Source organism: Cydia amplana, chromosome 4 (assembly GCF_948474715.1).
Source record: "Cydia amplana chromosome 4, ilCydAmpl1.1, whole genome shotgun sequence".
In the NCBI taxonomy this organism is placed as follows: Eukaryota; Metazoa; Arthropoda; class Insecta; order Lepidoptera; family Tortricidae; genus Cydia; species Cydia amplana.
In genome coordinates this window covers 7007610-7027855 of record NC_086072.1, presented here as the reverse complement: position 1 = coordinate 7027855, position 20246 = coordinate 7007610, and the positions used below count along the sequence as shown (strand labels likewise).

Sequence of the window (20246 nt, the reverse complement as noted above, 5' to 3'; positions counted from 1 at the left end):
AGGCAATCTCAATATGCATTGTTAAGTTAAGAAATGAATAGCGACAACTCACTCATGCGCGCCATAATAAAGTTCTGAAGCTACCATTCTAGAGTTAGACCAAGATAACTCTGCTGCGATTTTGATAGCACATACTGTGCAAGTGTTATTACAAACGTCATAATTTCATAGAAGTTTGACGTTTATAATAACACTTGCACAGTCTGCGTTATCAAAATCGCTGGAGAGTTATCTTGGTCTAACTACGGTAAAACAAACTATATATAAATATTCACTAAAAACTTGGTCTGGTATTTACCTACTCACTTATATCATACATTCAGTCCATGAAGTAACCTTCAATTTATATTTACAAAAAGTATGAATGTATGGAGGAAAATTTTCAATAACATATTTAATAAAAACCTATTGTGATAATGAGAATCCCTATGGTACCTAAACACTTAATAAAAAGTGTCACGCACGAATCAGGATTCTTTGTGCGCTTGGCTCAGTGGAAAATTGGTCAATTTTAAATAAGAATCAGCAAGCAAGCGTCAAAGCATGTAAATAATTGTTTCCGGGCTGGCTGATCCCTTTTCGCAAACATATATCGTGTGCACTTACGATTTTTTTTGTATAATCATAACTATCTACTCTGTTGTTAACAAATGTGAATGAACAGCGACAATATCTTGCGCGGGCGCACCATGTGAATCGGCCATTGATACTCGTATCCATTCAGACGCCGGAAACATAAATCAGTGTAGCACACATCGGCCTTCAAGGCGGTTACGCGACCCGGGATTACCGCAGAGTACGAATCCATCTCACATTGTTGTTACTTTGTAATTGTTTGATAATCAAACGCTTGAAGTATCTAACGTGCATGGAAGATTTATAACAATTATAACCTATAGTATTATTAATTAACATTGTTTAATCATTTTATTGGCTTTCATTGCTCATCAACGCAAGTACGTTTTCTGATTCAAGCTGTTGAAGAAATGGAAATCTCACTTTTGACACTGACAGATCAGTCTCATATTAGAAACAGATCGAATACCTAAAACTTTAATTGGCCTGCTAGTCTTTTTTGACCTTTGTCGGTTTTAACAAAGCACAAATTGATCAAGCATCATCTGTCAAATTGATGGCATGACTCGGACATGCGCATTGTATAAATAGGGACAAATTACGTGCAGCTTCAGTTTTAAATAAGGATCTCTAGGCCACAGTTTCACCGGATTTCCTGTTTCTTTCGCCTACGTGTCTGCGTAAGCGATGGAAATAAATATGGCAATATCGAGAAACTATATCGGGAAACAATTCGGATGTAATACTTACCCGTTCTGAATGTTCAGCTGAGCATGTTATCGTTTTGCGATCTACGTAGATATCTAGATTAACTTGAATATATGAAATCTAAGTAAGTTTTGTATTCGTTGTTAGATGAAGATCTTAAAAAAAAAACGTTATTTTACCTACAATCCGAATGGTTAAAGGTGAAGCATAAGTTTGGCGAAACGTGAAAATTAAATAAAAATGTTCTTGGACCAAATTTTATTTTATATAGGTACAGTCACCTGCAATAATATGTTACTTTTCGAAGGCCGCAAAAATATGTGACACGCTCTTATGGCTCTACAAATAAGATCGTATCAGATATTTTTGCGGCCTTCTTTGTGTAACATATTATTGCAGGTGACTGTACATTCTTATTCTTCTCATTATTTTTATGCCGCAATGTAAGTATTTAATTCGATCGAAATCATTTTTAAGTTTTGCTGCTAATAGTTACCTCAATAAAGTACATATATTTCTTTCTTTCAAATCGCGATTTCATAGTTTGGGCAAACTACTAAATAAAAGTTTAGTTAGTAAAAAACAAGCGGCTTTCCAAATAGGTGTGAATGTGACGCGAATGAAAATGAACAACGGCTTCCAAGAATTCCGACTTATACTCTTAGCCTACTTACGAAAATACGAACATCATGTGAAAAACGCCCATTTCCAGAAATTAGTTTCTATTATATCTTATAATGATATACATGCTACTTACGTTATGTAGGGTAAAGTACTATTCAGTATTCCACGGTGCTCGTGTCTCGTGTATTGGGTCGCGGCATAGCATCACGCTGCGCTGGACAGTTATTCGCAAAGTCTTCGTAGATTATAGCTCCAGCCAGAAGAACCAGTGTAACTACGATCTCGATCGATAATGCATAGTTTTTACTGATGGAAGCCAAGTATTACTAGACAAGGTGGTATTATTGGAGTACTATTGGAGGTGAGATGTTTTGTGAACTTTGTCGCCGACGACGCACGCCACTCCGGCGCAGCTCTATTTCCGATCCGGTGACTCACTGCACTTTCACTGCAGTACTGTCTAATCACGTTGCAGTATCAATGACTTGTTCTGGCTGACTTGCGTGGTTCAAGTTTTATTATGGGTAAATAAATGTCTGTGGCAGCAAAAATATTCGTTGGCAAATCAGAGCTAACTTGGCTTTTCTTTTCTCTATGGAGGAGTTTCTGCAAGGAGTGCAAAGGCTTATGTCCCGTAGACCGTAGTCCCCGTAGTGGGCGTGTTTTGACTGATGACTATGTGATAATGAAGATTACGATATGCAAAAGCAACTCTCGTTGGTTTCGAAATTATAGTTGTAGTGTGCAACTTTAAACTTAAATTATAAATCAATATTCGTGGAAAAAGTTTTTAATTTGATTACTTTCCGTAGGTATATACAGCTGCAAAAGTGCATAGCCACTTTATGAATGGCACTTTTGCAGCCCGCCTTTTGTTTCTCATGATATAAAATACTAACGTAAGTGCCGAACTATAATTTCACATGAAACAGGTTTGATTGATGGTTAAAACTAGTGTCCGACCGAAGGTTCGGTTTCGGTTTCGGTTTCGGCCAGTTTCGGCCAAAAAATCATGTATCAGGCTGTAGTTTCGGTTTCGGCCAAAAAACGGCCGAACCTTTCGGCCGGGCCGAAACTTACGAAATGGTACTTCGGACAAAGACCAAAAGTTGGGGAATAAATAGGACAACAATATTAATACCTACATATACTGATTCATGTATATTAGGTACAGACATTAATTGGTTTATTATAAAACACGATTCCACTAATGAGGGCGCCACTGGACGGTTGACGCAGTCTTAAGAGGCTGTCAATACCTATAAGTGAATGAGACTGTCGCATGTTACTGGGCCCTGGGCAAGATAATAATAAGAAAACTAGTCTCACTTTTTACCTCAATTTACCATTGGTTTGTGTTCCACATGTCTTCTACTTCAGCTTAGCCTTTGGCCTCGCTGCGCCATGCTCGGCCTGCGGTCTCGCTTTTGAATACAATGTAAATTGGTTGGAGTCTGTGCTCAACTACTTATCCTGAAGCCTTAAGCACGGCTTTGACTTCGCATGAAAGTTCGCCTCAATGGGGCACTTCGGACTTTTTGGCCCAGGTGAAGATCGGTACCCGGCCTTGCGATATTGTTAACAAAAAATTTCGCGCTCGCTGCGCTCGCGTTTTTGGTTGACCCTGTGTCTACATGTTAGTTTGACTGGTGAATGAATAGAGTTAGACCAAGAAAATTCTGTAATGATTTTGATAGCATACGCAGTGCAACTAGTGCAAATGTTATTTATACGTCATAATTTCATAGAAGTTTAAGTTTTGACGTTTAAAATAACACTTGCACTGCGTGTGTTATCAACTTATCAAAATCGTTGCATAATTATCTTGGTCTAACTCTAGTAATTTTCATAAAAAACTGCTTAAGTAACATCAATTTCAAGGACATTGGGTGTTGACAGCCCCATTATATGTGTGTAAAAGCGGTTTTATGACATTTTTTCAACGATTTTAACAAGTCTACAAAAGTTTCGGTTTCGGTTTCGGCCGAAACTAGAGCCAAAGCCGAACATTCGGTTTCGGTTTCGGCAAAAAAACATGTTTCGGTCGGACACTAGTTAAAACTATAAAAAGTATAAAATAATTGTGTGAAAAGCCTCTCGAACAATTACGATATACTTTACTACGGTGTGCTACGGTACAATGCCTACGCATTGTAAACAAGGGAAATAATTTACAAACACGATGACACATGGAGTCGTTACGGCGGTTCACATAATGGCTGTCTATTCATTTTCAAAACATTCTCTTCTGTCTCAACTGTGATCTTGTTACTAGTATAGTGTTATTTGACCCGGTGGTTCGTAAGAACTAAGCGCAATTGGAGTTCAGGTTTATACAGGTCCACTTATAACGAAGTAAGCGTATGGAATGTTAGGTTTCATTATAAATACCTATCTCGTAAGCGTAAGCGATGGAAAACGATAAACAACACGTGTGAAAATGATAGCGTCCTAGTAAATGAAAACCACAAAACAACTTTATCATATCTGCCTACCTTGCCGTATCTACAATTACAATAACATCTTACTCAAATATTCGTAAGTTTCTTTGTTTAAGGACTGTAATTGTCATCAAAAAATAAGACTGCTGTTGTGCCATTATAAGAGTAGAATGAACAAATCAAATGTAGGTAGTGTAGGTACTGAAAATTACAGAAATAGTACATTACTGCAGACGCCGGGAAAGAAGGGCTTGCCGGGTGAGTAGGTATAGCCGGCCGACCGTAGGGAGGCCGGATAGTGATACGAAGCCGGCAAGACCTTTTCACGGCTAGGCATGTATAGTGCTTTTCTCAAACATGCAATGAAACAAAAAAATACACCAATTAAAAAAAAAAACAAATTTATAATCTTTATAATAAAAATCCAACTTCACAACAAAAGTTTTTTAATTTTCCTTCCAATCCCGCCATAATTGTTTTTTTTTTACGGAAGTCGTCCGAATTTCGCGTGTGTAGTGTTATATATATATATATATTATACTACTCTTTGGTTCGAATAGACCTTATTAGGGCCATTATACACAATCTGATAATAAGAATCTCAATTTCTATAAATAAAATAAATGCAGAGGATTTTAAATATTGTCTCTGGTGACTTACGTATAGACTAAATTTTAAATTTATTCATCAACACATTGAATCATACAGATTCATATTCTTAATATCAGTACGTTCGTGTATAACAGGCGTTAACACGGATATATTGGTCCGATAACCAAAAAATAAAAACACACATTAAATTAAAAAAAATAAAAATATAATTCGGCTGTTTAGCCTGTTCATAGACACAGACCCCATGTTTACATTAGAATTTTTTTTTAAATTACTTCCCGCCCTAGGACTTCAATTTCGTATGAATTTCCTTTACAGTTCTCTGGAGTTGCTCCGCCTTAAACGTGATACTTCGAAGCCTGATATAACGCCCGGAGCGACGACATTTCATTACATGTTTGAGAAAAGTTTATTTATACCTATATTTTTTTAGAAAAGATAGAGCTGAATATTTACTTTCTGCAAGTGATATTTTTACGAACCGCTGAGTAAACCGGCCTGAGTAATTTGTCATTTGGCTGAAATTTCATTCTGACATCTAAAAATAAACGTAGTAATATTAGGTATGAAACCTCACACGCTTTTACGATAAATATAACTCATATAACATTTTATTACAATGCTTCACGTAGCCATCCGCGTAATTCTCGAGTGCAAAACGCTCTGACGTGACGTGCGTCGTCGCAGCAGGAGTGTCGTCCAAATCGCTTGCTTGTTTTGGTCGGTTTGAATACTCAAGCTAACCAGATATGCACTCTCATAGTTGTTATGAAACTCGAAGTTACATTTACACTGGTCAATCTGAACTGTGGAATCAGTATGCAACGGGAAAATACAGCCGGTGCATCGCACGCCGCGATGTGTGGCGGGCAGTGACGCAACCTGTTTACCCGAGCCGCGCCCGACCTCAATGACTGTAATTTTACAAAATTATCGTAAAACGTAAACGACTCGGATTCCAGGCTCCCCGTACCGCGTAACTTCACAATACCCCCGCAATACATTCACCGAACCCTTTACCATAACTGCGCAGTAGGCTCAGAAATAATTCAAGAGGATAATGCCTTGTTTGGATTGCTGTGTTTGTTTAATTTAAGATAATTAAAGGGCATCAAGGCAGTGTAGCATAATTCATGCGATTAAATTTCAATAAGATTCATATATGATTTAATGATGTACATATTTAAGTAGGTATAGTTAATATAATATATACCTGGTTCATCTTCGATCAAGATCATCTCTGGCGGTTTAGCATGAGTTGCGTTCTCGCGCGCGACTCCATAGTACATACATAGTTTCATACATTTAGCGCGACCTCAAGTATGGACTCGCGCGCGAGAACGCAACTCATGCTAGACCCAGGCGGTCGGTTCTCTGTTTATCGATCAAACGAGCGAAGCGAAGTGAAGTGCTTACATTCAACTTGAAACATACGGCTGCCTTGCAAGAAAGTATGGTCGAGTTTGGTATCAAATGAGAGTGCTCGGCTTACACATTTATAATATTGTTTTTGAATTTGCCACTTTAAAATAATTAGCGAGATAAAATAAACATAATATTTATAGGTATTTGACATTTGTCAAAAGAGACGGCTTACTTACCACAGATAGAGTCTGTGCGGAAAGAGAAGAGTCGTGGAATGTATGGGTCCCAAATGTCCCTATAAGTATATTCCACGACTCTTCTCTTTCCGCACAGACTCTACAGATTATTGCAGCAAATCGCATGCGGTTTTCGATCCATTGCCGGTGCAATAAATTCTATCGATCTATCATTTTTCGAACCGCGAGTTCTCAGTTCGGGGCGAACTACTAGTAATGGTTTAATGCTTCAAGTGCCTGTAACATAAAGCACATTTATATAAACAAAACATTATCTAAACATTTATTGCAATTTACGGCACGGTTTTGTACTTGACAGGAAAGTTGTTTGGGGTGGAGCTACTTTCGAAGCACGCTAAAGTGCATAGTATTGTTTCGCGGAGCGGTGCGGTTTGCCGCGGTCTCGTGGCAGGGGGAGGGGAGGTGGGGGCAGGTTGTATAGTAGCAACGTAGTAAGCGCGTTCTACATATTTTGTTAGTAAATGTAGGTAGGTATTAGGTGATGTATTGTAACTTTAGTCCTTGAATGAGCTGTTTTATTGATGTCGTGGCGCCGCCTAGAATACAAGTACTTCTTTACTGCAAATCTGAACACACGATCCAATGAATTCCAGTTGGTGAGCTAGATGCATAATTATAATTACATACTTCAATTAGTAATGCAATAATAATGAATTATTTAGTAGGTAGTTACCTAACAATATAATAATATAACATAAGCACTTGAAGGATTATAGTAGTAATTATCTCACTCGATCAATTAACTAGCACTTCGTAGGTACTTGAGATAAAAATATACATATGATGTTCATTGCAATGACTGTATTATTGTGCGTATTAGGTGAGCAATTCTCAAAAAGTTTGTACATTTCGATCACATCTTAGATTTTTATAACAATTGGTATGCTGGTAAAGAACATGAAGCTGAACAACTTCCACCACATTTCCCAAAATGTCCCAGAAAGTTTCTAAGAAACATTCCTTTTTTGTTACCAGATTTCCTTACACATTTGGTAACAAAAAAGGAATGTTTCTTAGAAACTTTCTGGGACATTTTGGGAAATGTGGTGGACATTTCCCAAAATGTCCCAGAAAGTTTAAGGACCAAATGTGTAAGGAAATCTGGTAACAAAAAAGGAATGTTTCTTAGAAACTTTCTGGGACATTTTGGGAAATGTGGTGGAAGTTGTTCAGCTTCATGTACTTCACCAGCATACCAATTTTTATAGAAATCTAAGATGTGATCGAAATGTACAAACTTTTTGAGAATTGCTCAGGTAACGCCGCCATGACGCAAACCTTGTGCGGTTAATGTGAATGAATGATAGGTTGTAAAGCTTGTACTCGAACCTACCTACTTACCTACTTCAAGTTGGATTCCAATGAATGGGAGCACTACAATGAATGGCGTGAAGTCATTGTCATTATTTTTATATACTACTATGTACACATTTTATTATCATGCATGGTTGTCTGATGCATTGAAATGTATTAGTATGCAACTACATATATGTTTTACTCGAATTTCAGTCTATTATTCAAAGTAGGTACTTTAAGAATGTTTTCTGAATAGTACATAGTCTGTAGTTCAAATGTAAATATGTGAACTTATTTTACTACAATATCAACAAACAAATCTACACACTTGTAACTACATAGGCAGTAAAACTCCGCGCAATGTATATCGAGCTAGCAGCGATCATCATCAATAGACATCACTAGCCTGCACAGGAGTAAGTACAATAACATTCCAAAGTCTATAAATAACCATTAGGCCGAAGGTTCGCGGGGCGCGGTGCGGGCGCGGCTATGCGGCAGAGTTCATTTGCATTGCATCGTAGGCAATGCACCGAGTGGACCCCTCCCCCTCCGCGCCCGCCTCGGTGCACTTGCTCTGCCTGCCCCCCCGCGTCCCTGCAGTCTGTTTATCATAGAATTACTACGGATAGCAGCGGAAAAGAGATGCAACGCGCGTCTTGTATTGCTGTCTCAGAATTCCGTTCTACGGTGTTGATGCTGGATATCGCTTGCGTCTAGATCGCGTCTGTTTGATAATCAAACTAAACTACTACACACTACTTGTGTTTACTATTACATATCTATCTTGTCATCGTTATTCATTGACGATGGAGAATAGGTATCGGAAGTACCTACCTAATGTGATAGCTGATTAATTACTACATATTAATGGTTTCCTACATAGATATAAATTGCAACAATGGTTTCATGAATGAATCATTATTATATAATGATACATTATTATAGTAATACATGAATCATACTATTAGTAAGTATAATAATCGAGTAACTCTAGAGTTTAGTAGTGTACAGATGTATGTAAGGACTCTAATAGTTCACAGACCTACAATTTTAGCCACGAACTGTTTGCAAAGGATTTATCGCGGTGTAAGTTCATTAGGTAGAGCATGGTCCAACTCCAACCATTTGTTTGTTTACTTTGCAATCGCCATTTTGTGGGGCGGTGCGAGCGGTCCTTGCCATATACTGAATGCTTACCGAGTCCAACGTTCATGCGATCCATTTTGAAAAGGACCTCTGTTTCTGTAAAACTATACGTAATCAGACAGTGCGCTTTTACTGGTTGGAACAAGCGTTGGATTTAGTTAGCGTTTGGTAGTCAAGGGGAATAAGACCTGTGGGCATGCGCGTTGGACACCCCGCGTACTGCGTAGCCATGAGGATCCGGAACTACGTAGTTATATGACCTTGCACCCATGTCTTCGCCTCGTTATAGATATTTATTACGCATAACAACGCCTAATAACTCTGATATGGGTAACGCGAACCTAGTAATTCTCAGGCCTACACGCTTTCACGCTTTTATATTGGATGTTTACATGGCTTCAGGGGTTTGCTTTTGTGGTAGGTACCGACGATAGTATATAAAAGCGCTGTCTGAATAGAGAAGGTCAATCTATTGTGGAGGGCTGTTTAGGATATTCGAGATTTCATATTTTGTTTATTTTGGTGACTGAGAAAGTTTTAAGTAAACGCACAACCCTGAAGTTGGCTAGCGAGAACTCGAAACAAATGACTTAAAATTGAAAACTGTCACTTCACCACATAATTGCACAAACTTGTCATTTTCGCGCTCGCGCTCATAATTGTTATCTAGAAGTATTCTATGGCTATCTCACTCGTCACATTCCTTAATTAGGAGTGATTAATTTGTTATTGTTTTTGCGAACGAGCCGTTTGCCGCTAATGGCCTCCCACCGTCTGGCTAATGAAGTAATGAACGCTGCAGGCGAGGACCACATACGAGCATTGCTTATTGTACTTGACTCATTTAATTAAGCCGGTCTTTGCGACTCACTAAAACACGTGCCGAAGGTTAAGGCGGATGTTTACATCTACCTTACCTTTGTCATGATTTTTTAGTAATTATATCAAAAAGTGTAAGCAAATATGAATTTTACTTGGCAACTTTCTGAAAATACCCATGGTCTAATAAAACATGGTCTTCTCTTCCCAGAGTGTCACTTGCCTACGTCACAATAACATTGCCACTTTATTTCAACATAACATGTTACATGGGTACATTATATCTATGGTTAATAAGTTAATTTATTTCTTTATAATTTAATAATTTTCATTTATATGTATTTTATCTTAAATTTTACAATAAAACGTCATTTTTAATTATTCGTTAGCAATATCTTCCGATTCACGAAAGAAATTTCAGACGTTCGGGTAATTCTGTTTACACTACTGGCAACACAGGATAGCGCTGTCACATTTGACAATCCGCCATTTTGTCCCTGACCGACCGTCCTTGTCGAACGCGTGTTAATTGTTATTTCCTTCTCGCTCAGTGTCAGCAGTCGCAGTGTTTTCCAAACTTTTCACGTCGTAAGCTTCGTAATTAATGTTTTGTTACGAAAATGGTTGGCTGCTCTATTCGGAACTGTAAGAGTAGGAGTGAAAAGTGCAGTATAGATTTGTTTTATTTTACTATGTTTCTACATGAATAACTTAAAATTAATGCCGTTAAAATAATTTTCACTGTTGGTTAAAATTCTCCCACATTTTAAAGTTTGAGAACCTGTAAACAGCATGATGACGTAGGCAAGTGCCAGTTAGGTCATTCGCGAATCTCGGAATAGAGTACCAGGCGGAGTATATTATTATACCATGAAAATACCTGAATTTAATATTAGGGTAATGGGTAATGTTTAATGACTTACCTGGCAACACTTGAGTTAGCAAGTGGTAGGGGTAAGCGGGAGTTAAACGGACGGTTGTTCAGACTCGTTCACTTGGATTGGGGAGTCAAAGAGAGGACATCTTGCTGGTAACGGGTGAGCAAAGTTAAAGAGGCACCACCATTTTATAATTAGAGCAAGAGGGGCGTTCAAAATATTCTCGGTATTGATATCTTACGACCTCTTCTAAAATTTCTTTCGTTACTGGCCGCTAAGGTTTATTCATTGACATTAAAAAAAAGTATAATTCGAACCGAGATGGTCTTTTGTTTTTCTGCAATTGCTGAACAAACATGAACATCATGTGCGAACTGACAATGTTAACTAAATTAGAACATCGATGCGTGATAAAATTCTTGACAAAACAGGGTAAAAATCAAAAAACCATAAAAGAGGAAATGGATTGTGTTTACCGTGAGTCTGCTCCTTCTTTATCTACCATTCAAAAGTGGTCAAGCGAGTTTAAACGCGGAAGGGAGAGTATTGAAGATGACCCTAGACCTGGCCGGCCTGTAGTAGATACTTCACAAGAAAATATTGATAAAGTGGAAAAACTTATATTGGAAGATGGTCGAGTGAAGGTAAAATCTATAGCACAAGTAACCAATCTCTCTATTGGTACCGTACATGATATTATACATGACCATCTTAATATGTCAAAAGTAAGTGCTAGATGGGTTCCGCGAATGCTGACTCGGCTTCAAAAAGACATGCGTGTAGCTTGTTGTTCCGATTTTATTGACCTGTGCGGTGAAAATCCTGATGAGGTGCTGCAAAGAATAGTTACTGGAGATGAAACCTGGGTTCATCATTATGACCCAGAGAGTAAACAAGAGTCCATGCAGTGGCACATTAAGGGTTCAGCTCATCCCAAGAAGTTCAAGGTCATCCCTTCAGCTGGCAAGGTCATGGCCACGATATTTTGGGATTGTGAAGGAGTATTACTAATCGATTATAAAGAAAAAGGTGTAAATATCACAGGACAGTACTACGCTAACATTCTACGTCAATTAAAGGATGTAATTAAAGAAAAGAGGCGAGGAAAGTTAACCAAAGGTATTCTGCTTCTGCATGACAACGCCCCCGTCCATACTGCTCATATTGCCAAGGCAGCTATTGTTGAATGTGGGTTTAAAACTGTTACTCACCCACCGTATAGTCCGGACTTAGCCCCCAGCGACTTCTTTTTGCTCCCCAATCTTAAAAAAGGATCTGCGTGGAAATAAATTTTCTGACGATGAAGCATTGAAGGCGGCAGTGGAGGAGCATTTTTACACGAAAGATAAAAAATATTTTTACGAGGGATTTAAAAAATAATTGATCGATCTTTTAAGTGTATGAACATAGGGGGGGAGTATATTGAAAAATAAAAATATCAAACTTTTCGTACTTGTTTGTTTTCATTCTCATACCGAGAATATTTTGAACACCCCTCGTAGATAAAATTATAATACCTTAAGGTCAAATTTCATTTCATTCAGTTGTCATCGTAACGTTTTTGTAAACATCCGTCCGTTGTAAACTTCTATGCAGGGGGTACCTTCTTCTGCAGCTGACTGTACATGTCAGACAAAGTATCTTAGGTACTTACATACTTTTGACGCATCTGATACGCTATGACGCTGACTGTATTTAATTGTTGGAGTTATTTAACAACTCGGCTTTTATTACGATTAGAATTTATGGATTAAGTTCTTAAGTCATTTCATATTATCTAACACTCCTAAGATTAAGTTGTTAAACTATAATTAGATAACCGACACAAGTACTTAATCGATTTGTTAGAACGATTAATTGAGTTATTGACTCGAAACACGAGGCGCTTCGTTATTTAGAAAGAATGCGATTTAAAAATGCAATAGCTTCGTAAACAGAGACCTGTTTTAGAACAAGTAGAAAAACAACAAAATATTGACATCAGCAGTACCTAGTGACAAACAACAGCGCTCCCAAAACCTAAAACTGGCTTTACACGTGAAGTGAGAGTACCTATTGTGGAATTAAATACAACTAACATTTTTATTTACTGATGACGCAGACAGAGAAAATGTTTGTCTTTTTGGCTTTCCACATTGTTCTGCTATTCTATGTAAATTACATTTATACAGTACATACTTGGTTGTAAATTAAGCCGGAGCACACGCACGTCCACCGTGGACGTGCGTGTGCTCCGGCTTAATTTGGACGTGGACAGTCCACGTCTACGCACACGCACTGATTACGTCTTTTTGTTGGTTGCTTACATGTGTTTTCTAACTGACAACTGTTTGTTGTTTTCAATGACTGGCGTAGCTCTAACACTATTCAGATGTACCACTATTGACTGATTTACATATTTTAATATTATCACTGGAGAAAAATACAGCCAAAACAAGGCGCCAGTATTTATTAGAGGAACATTATCCATCACCAAAATAAGGGCCACAATTCTCATTCCGATGCTATACTTCTACTCTGTAACTAAAACTTTCCTTTCTTTGTTACAGTGTGTCAATCGATGGACATCAGGAACAACCCGGAGTCCATGCAGAAGCTTAAAGGCTGCCGCATCATCGAGGGTCAGCTCAGCATCGTCCTGATGGAGCATGTCTCTCCCAAATACTACAACATGACCTTTCCCGAACTGTACGAGGTCACCGGCTACATCCTGATCTATAGGTGAGACCTATGATGTCTCTTTAATACGTTTTTGTACAGTTCAAATCTTTAAAGGATTTCCTTGTGTTCAATTGATGATACCGTGGTGGTAAAGCGGGGGTGTACAGAAACATGACAAGGACTGGATGGAGAACCTTAGGCAGAAAAGACTACACTGCCAAACCTCCTCCCCCGGACTTTCATCATGTTTGCTGTAGTAGGTATAGGACTTTACAATCAACACAGCACGTTAGGCATACACCTACATTACCTACGTCTCTCAAATCTGCCGTTGATAATCATTTATCCCTATCTGTCATTTCGACATTCGTGTTTGTTTAATTAAAGAGACAACATTTTACAGTGGTTTGCTAAATTTTATGAATAAGGGGTCGTTTATCAGTATTCCGCTTGTTTCCAGAATGCAACACGTCGGCAATCTCGGCGACCTGTTCCCCAACCTGTCCGTGGTCCGCGGGCTGCAGCTCTACAAAGACTACTCAGTCGTAATCTTTGATAATGAGAACCTTTTGGTAATTATACATGTGTACTATACCGACGGCGACGGGTGGCTTGCCGCTGTCGCTATCATGGGTTCGTATTGCTTGACCAAGCACCACGTTTCACGATTTCATTTATGAATTTACTCGAACTCAAAGTCTAGTGAAATGACAATATTCTTTGTTGGCAGCAGATTTCGTCAATTCACGAAACAAATCTAGGGATTTGATCAATAATTTAATATTTCATAGAGAACTCGCTATCTTCGTTATTCTATGCAATTTAGTTATTTAAAACAGATAAATAGGTACATATTAGGAACATGTTACATGACTAAATAAGAGTAGCTATTCACACAGTATCTCGATAAACTTCCGTTGTGTGGATGCTTGATGAATGATGATATTTAGGTACATAACCTCCAATCTCCATAGATTAACACAACACTTGAACGACTTATGAAAAGGAAAAGTCAAGTACAAATTAAGTCGCTCGAGACTAAGGGAATTGTGCTAGATTGTTAATAGCAATACACGACTTAAAGAGTGTGATTATTGTGAGAGTGGTTCGATTAGTGAAAAGGTTATTCGTTCAATAACCGGCAATGCAACTTTACTCCCTCACTATGTAGTGTGAAGTGAACGCTCCAATACTATAAATAGCAAAATATTGTATTGGACCTATACTAACTAAGCGCCTAACTAGAACGTGTCCTAAGATTGTCCCTTTGTATTAATTTACTTCTAATGACCTCTTCAAACGTTACCGATAACCGCATGCGATTTGCAATAAATTGCGGAACTTGATCGATCGACTGAATTTGTTGCTTCTACTTAGCCAGCAATTATCTAAAATCGCATGTCATTTATTGCAAGCTCTGTAGAAGCCTCAACACTTGTTTATAAAAACATAAATTTCGACAGTCCCTGGGCCTGCGGTCGCTGACGCACATCGAGCGGGGCTCGGTGCGAATCCAACACAACGACCGGCTCTGCTATGTCAACACTATAGACTGGAGCAAGATCATGGGCGAGAGAGCTGAGAACAACGTTGTAAAGGTGAGCTTACAACTTAATGTTTCACAGTATTCCTAGGAAAGAGATTGCATATATGTACCTACTGTCACTCGGGTGGCCGAGTGGTTGAGGCGTCTGTCGTGAATGCAGAAGACTCTGGCTTGATCCCAGCCCTCGGCACTGGAGGCCTTGGACACTTTTGCTACGTATGTTTATAATGTTTCACAGTCCATGGAATTAGTCAATTTAGTTGCTCTGCTATGCCAGTATCCATCACTGTAGAATAGACTTTCAACATAAAACAATGTTTGACATTGGCCTGCATGTGCTCAATTCAGCCAAGGACAATTGGCCGGCTCTGGGCCTGCACTTGTATTATTTTCGTACTGTTAGACGTCAATTGTCTAGTCTTAAAAACAGAATCATCACACAAGGCTTGTTACTTATTATTAAAATAAATACTTACCGATACCTAACCTACTTTTTCCATCATTTTATATTATTAGGGTGTGATTGTCGAAATAAATATGGGGTCATAATTATCATATATGTTAATCCAGGTTTAAAGATTTTACGTTATTGGCTTATTTGGTAGTACCTATAGTTACACATTTGGATTATCACAGTATATGTGTTTTGCAAACTGCACTGGTCACAATCAGAAGTAATGATGCAATTCTTTGCATTTCTTACTTCTCCCACCGAAACTTCAGTCCGTACTTAAGTAAGTACATACATACCTATTTATTACCGTTGAAATCAGTTATGAGCTTAATTAACATACTTGATCACAAGTACAACCTTAAAAGCAAGCAGGAGTTGGTATGCGTAGACCGTCTCTGTTACAACAATGCCTAAGCAATTTATTATACATACAGAACAACAAGATTACATTAAAGACGGATTCCGGCCATCCCGGGTGGCGTTCTTAGAAATGGATAGCAATCTAAACATCAGACTTTGCGCGCTCCCTTTGTAGGAAATACGCCCCGCCGATGACGACACGTGTATCTGTAGTCTTAACTTGTATAAAACTAATCGCTTCTTGATTTATCTTCGTCTTAAATTTACCAACACACTCACAAGGTTAGCGCATGAAAGGTTTTACGGGGGCAGGATACTACGCCTCAACCAACTCTGACCTTTTAATACATGACTGGGCATGAGTGGGCTTATTAATAAACGTCACATAGCAAACAATCAACAATTTAACGCAAGCATTCCATCAAACGTTATCAGCGCTGTCATACAAACGAATTTAAAAGGACAAACAATGGCATGAGCGGATAGGTGAGCAATTCGTGTGGTCAATAATGGGTTAATGACAGCTAAGCCGGCACATTGTTATATTAAAGTTGTTCCTACCACGGACCGTGGGATTTATTTCGTCTCAATCGGCGTTGCAAAAAACGTGTACTGTGCATTTTTAGACCCCGCCGTCGGTCATGAAGTGCTGTTATTAACGCATATTAATGTTTATGCCGACACCTTTCAATAGTAATTTACGTTTACAGCAGGTAATTAACTTAAGTTAATTCGCTGTATTTTTTGTGGCGTGTCTGGCTGTTTTAGAGGTTACATTAGGCATAGAGAAAAAAATACATAGAGTGCTCACTCCATACATCAGTTTTAGTACTAAAAAGACTATTAGCATCTAGCATCGAGTAGCGGAACTATCAGCATCGAGTAGCGGAACTATCAGTACTGCTACTTGACAATAGATGTAGCACCGACCGGAAAGTCTTATGCTGTTGAGATAAGACTTTCCGGTCGGTGCTACATCTATTGTCAAGTAGCAGTACTGATAGTTCCGCTACTCGATGCTAGATGTAGACACTGAAATTAATAGTCTAAACCGATGTATGGAGTGAGCACTCTATGTATTTTTTTCTCTATGCATTAGGTTCTTAATCTGTTTTGGCTTGTAAGTTGTTTTTATCTGGTATGGCACGGGCTTCGAGCATTTTTGACTCGCTTGTGGCATTGAGTGGTTTTAATCTGTAATTCGACCACATATTATGGCCTGATCCGCGGTCGATAAGGCCATATCAACTGCAGGCTTGGGTGGGTAATACGTGTTTATATTTATTTATGATACGTATATCATTTGATCTTTGATCATAAATGGCTTACTTTACTTGTTTTTATTCCGGTATCAGTGTGTTACAAAATGGTTTTGATAGCATTTTGATGTTTATCTCTTAATTACAACAAGTAAACTGATGTGGCTGGACATACTGAGCTATAGGTTACATTATGTCTCGGGAATCACGCCTTTGGAGGGTGTACGGGAATACTGACGGGGTTGGAAGCGTAGAGAGTACAGCCTAAGGACTTCTAAGCGGACGAAGTATCTATAAATAGTTTGTGTTGCAGGGTAACTACGACAGCCGACTGTGTGGGCTGTGCCCTGACGCCCAGGGCCGCGACCGGGACCCGCGGCACTCCGGCTCCTGCCCCGCCGACGACAGCGGCCGGCTGCTGTGTTGGAACGAAAAACATTGCCAGAAAGGTAAGCAATCAGAGGAACGAACAGCAGCAGAAGTTACTAAGCAGATATAAATAAATCTGAATGATTAGAGCAAATCTTTGCTCACTCGCTCAGCTATTTTTGCTAATGAAATGACTGAACATGAACCGCTTGTCGGATCTTCTGACCTGAATGAAGACACTCGTGTAGGTAATGGGAAGTGCTCATTTTATCATAATATAGTGAGTGTAATATTTTATTTAGATATTAATAATTATTCATATATGTATCTCGATGAACCTAACCTAACGTTAAGTTGTGAACATAATTTCCGCTTTGGCCTTAACACATTAGATTAGTTAGTGTTGGATTAGATTAGGCCTTTCGATTTTTAGGTTTTCAGGTAGCATGCTTTTGCAATATCATTTTATTATCAAAGCATCAGCCTAAAACGTCTTTTAGTTCCATCCGCGGCGGTCAAGGGGTAGTTTGTAAACTGGTCCGGTAACATATAAAGATAAAGGTTTATTAAGGCTCTCCCCCCACGCGCGTTATTTATAGCATGTTTGCGAATCCTTGTATGGTCTCCCACGCTTGGTTGCATGACCTAACAAACTGCACTACATAAATCTCCCACTTAAATTGCAGTGCAACGTTACATGTAAAGCGACGGGTTATTGGTATTCATGGGGTCGCCCGTAGCGGGGTCAGCTTTTCAAGCTAAAATGAATGTTTATACTTGAAGGAGATTTTCTGGCTGCATAACAGATACCTACGCTTTGTTAATGTGATTGTTACGTAACAAAAATTTATTTAAAGCTACTTTAATGCTAATGCACTACTTTTTAGGGTTCCGTACCCAAAGGGTAAAAACGGGACCCTATAGCCCTTGCTACACGGTCGCCGACAAGCCCCTCAGACCTCGTGGCCTTGGTCTGGACGGACCGTGTAGACAGTTGTTTCCAACAAAATTTGACCAAAACTGACCAAGGTCAGACCAAGGACAGACGGTTAGAAGGCTTGTCGGCGACCGTGTAGCAAGGGCTTATTACTAAGACTCCGCTGTCCGTCCGTCCGTCCATCCGTCCGTCCGTCTGTCACCAGGCTGTATCTCACGAACCGTGATAGCTAGACAGTTGAAATTTTCACAGATGATGTATTTCTGTTGCCGCTATAACAACAAATACTAAAAACAGAATAAAATAAAGATTTAAGTGGGGCTCCCATACAACAAACGTGATTTTTGACCGAAGTTATGCAACGTCGGGCGGGGTCAGTACTTGGATGGGTGACCGTTTTTTTGCTTGTTTTGCTCTATTTTTTGTTGATGGTGCGGAACCCTCCGTGCGCGAGTCCGACTCGCACTTGGCCGGTTTTTTAATACTGAATTTATGATCTGAGACACCTCAATTACCAAAGAATATCTCAGTCAGATAAGAATATTCGTTAATGATGAAATTATTTTCTACGTTTTTTTGTTTCATGCCCATTGTGTACCTAGCCCGTACGTATATATACATACCTATAGGTATTTTATAGCTGTGTCTAATTCAATTAATTAATTATTTCATTTTTAGGGTTCCGTACCAAAAAGGTACATAAGGGGGTTCCTTTTGTACCTTATGGTCTCTGTCCGTTCGTACGTCTGTCTGTCACATCGCTAAATATGTCGAGTGGCGATGTAGGTATATAATTATGCTTAGTACCTATATACTTATGGTCAAAAGTCTTTTGTGTATACCTAACCTATCTATTAGACACGCGGCAGCGTGTCAAAGCCAAGTTTAAAAGAAGATAACTGGCGACGCAGCGACCGTGTGTTATGTAGTGTCCGACCGAAACATGTTTTTTTGCCGAAACCGAAACCGAAACCGAATGTTCGGCTTTGGCTCTAGTTTCGGCCGAAACCGAAACCGAAACCGAAACTTTTGTAGACTTGTTAAAATCGTTGAAAAAATGTCATAAAACCGCTTTTACACACATATTATGGGGCTGTCAACACCCAATGTCCTTGAAATTGATGTTACTTAAGCAGTTTTTTATGAAAATTACTAGAGTTAGACCAAGATAATTATGCAACGATTTTGATAAGTTGATAACACACGCAGTGCAAGTGTTATTTTAAACGTCAAAACTTAAACTTCTATGAAATTATGACGTATAAATAACATTTGCACTAGTTGCACTGCGTATGCTATCAAAATCATTACAGAATTTTCTTGGTCTAACTCTATTCATTCACCAGTCAAGCTAACATGTAGACACAGGGTCAACCAAAAACGCGAGCGCAGCGAGCGCGAAATTTTTTGTTAACAATATCGCAAGGCCGGGTACCGATCTTTACCTGGGCCAAAAAGTCCGAAGTGCCCCATTGAGGCGAACTTTCATGCGAAGTCAAAGCCGTGCTTAAGGCTTCAGGATAAGTAGTTGAGCACAGACTCCAACCAATGTACATTGTATTCAAAAGCGAGACCGCAGGCCGAGCATGGCGCAGCGAGGCCAAAGGCTAAGCTGAAGTAGAAGACATGTGGAACACAAACCAATGGTAAATTGAGGTAACCTCTTAAGACTGCGTCAACCGTCCAGTGGCGCCCTCATTAGTGGAATTGTGTTTTATAATAAACCAATTAATGTCTGTACCTAATATACATGAATCAGTATATGTAGGTATTAATATTGTTGTCCTACTTATTCCCCAACTTTTGGTCTTTGTCCGAAGTACCATTTCGTAAGTTTCGGCCCGGCCGAAAGGTTCGGCCGTTTTTTGGCCGAAACCGAAACTACAGCCGAAACATGATTTTTTGGCCGAAACTGGCCGAAACCGAAACCGAAAC

General features: G+C 39.0%; 1 protein-coding gene across 1 annotated transcript in view; it reads left to right on the top strand.

The window, feature by feature from the left end:
• LOC134647506 (insulin receptor-like) overlaps positions 1-20246 on the top strand; it is a 136140-nt gene that overhangs the window by 81306 nt on the left and 34588 nt on the right. The window contains 6 exon segments of the mRNA XM_063501857.1: positions 13275-13446; positions 13847-13958; positions 14850-14984; positions 17319-17454; positions 17901-17911; positions 19936-19962. Of these exon segments, the coding sequence (XP_063357927.1) occupies positions 13275-13446; positions 13847-13958; positions 14850-14984; positions 17319-17454; positions 17901-17911; positions 19936-19962 (593 nt within the window).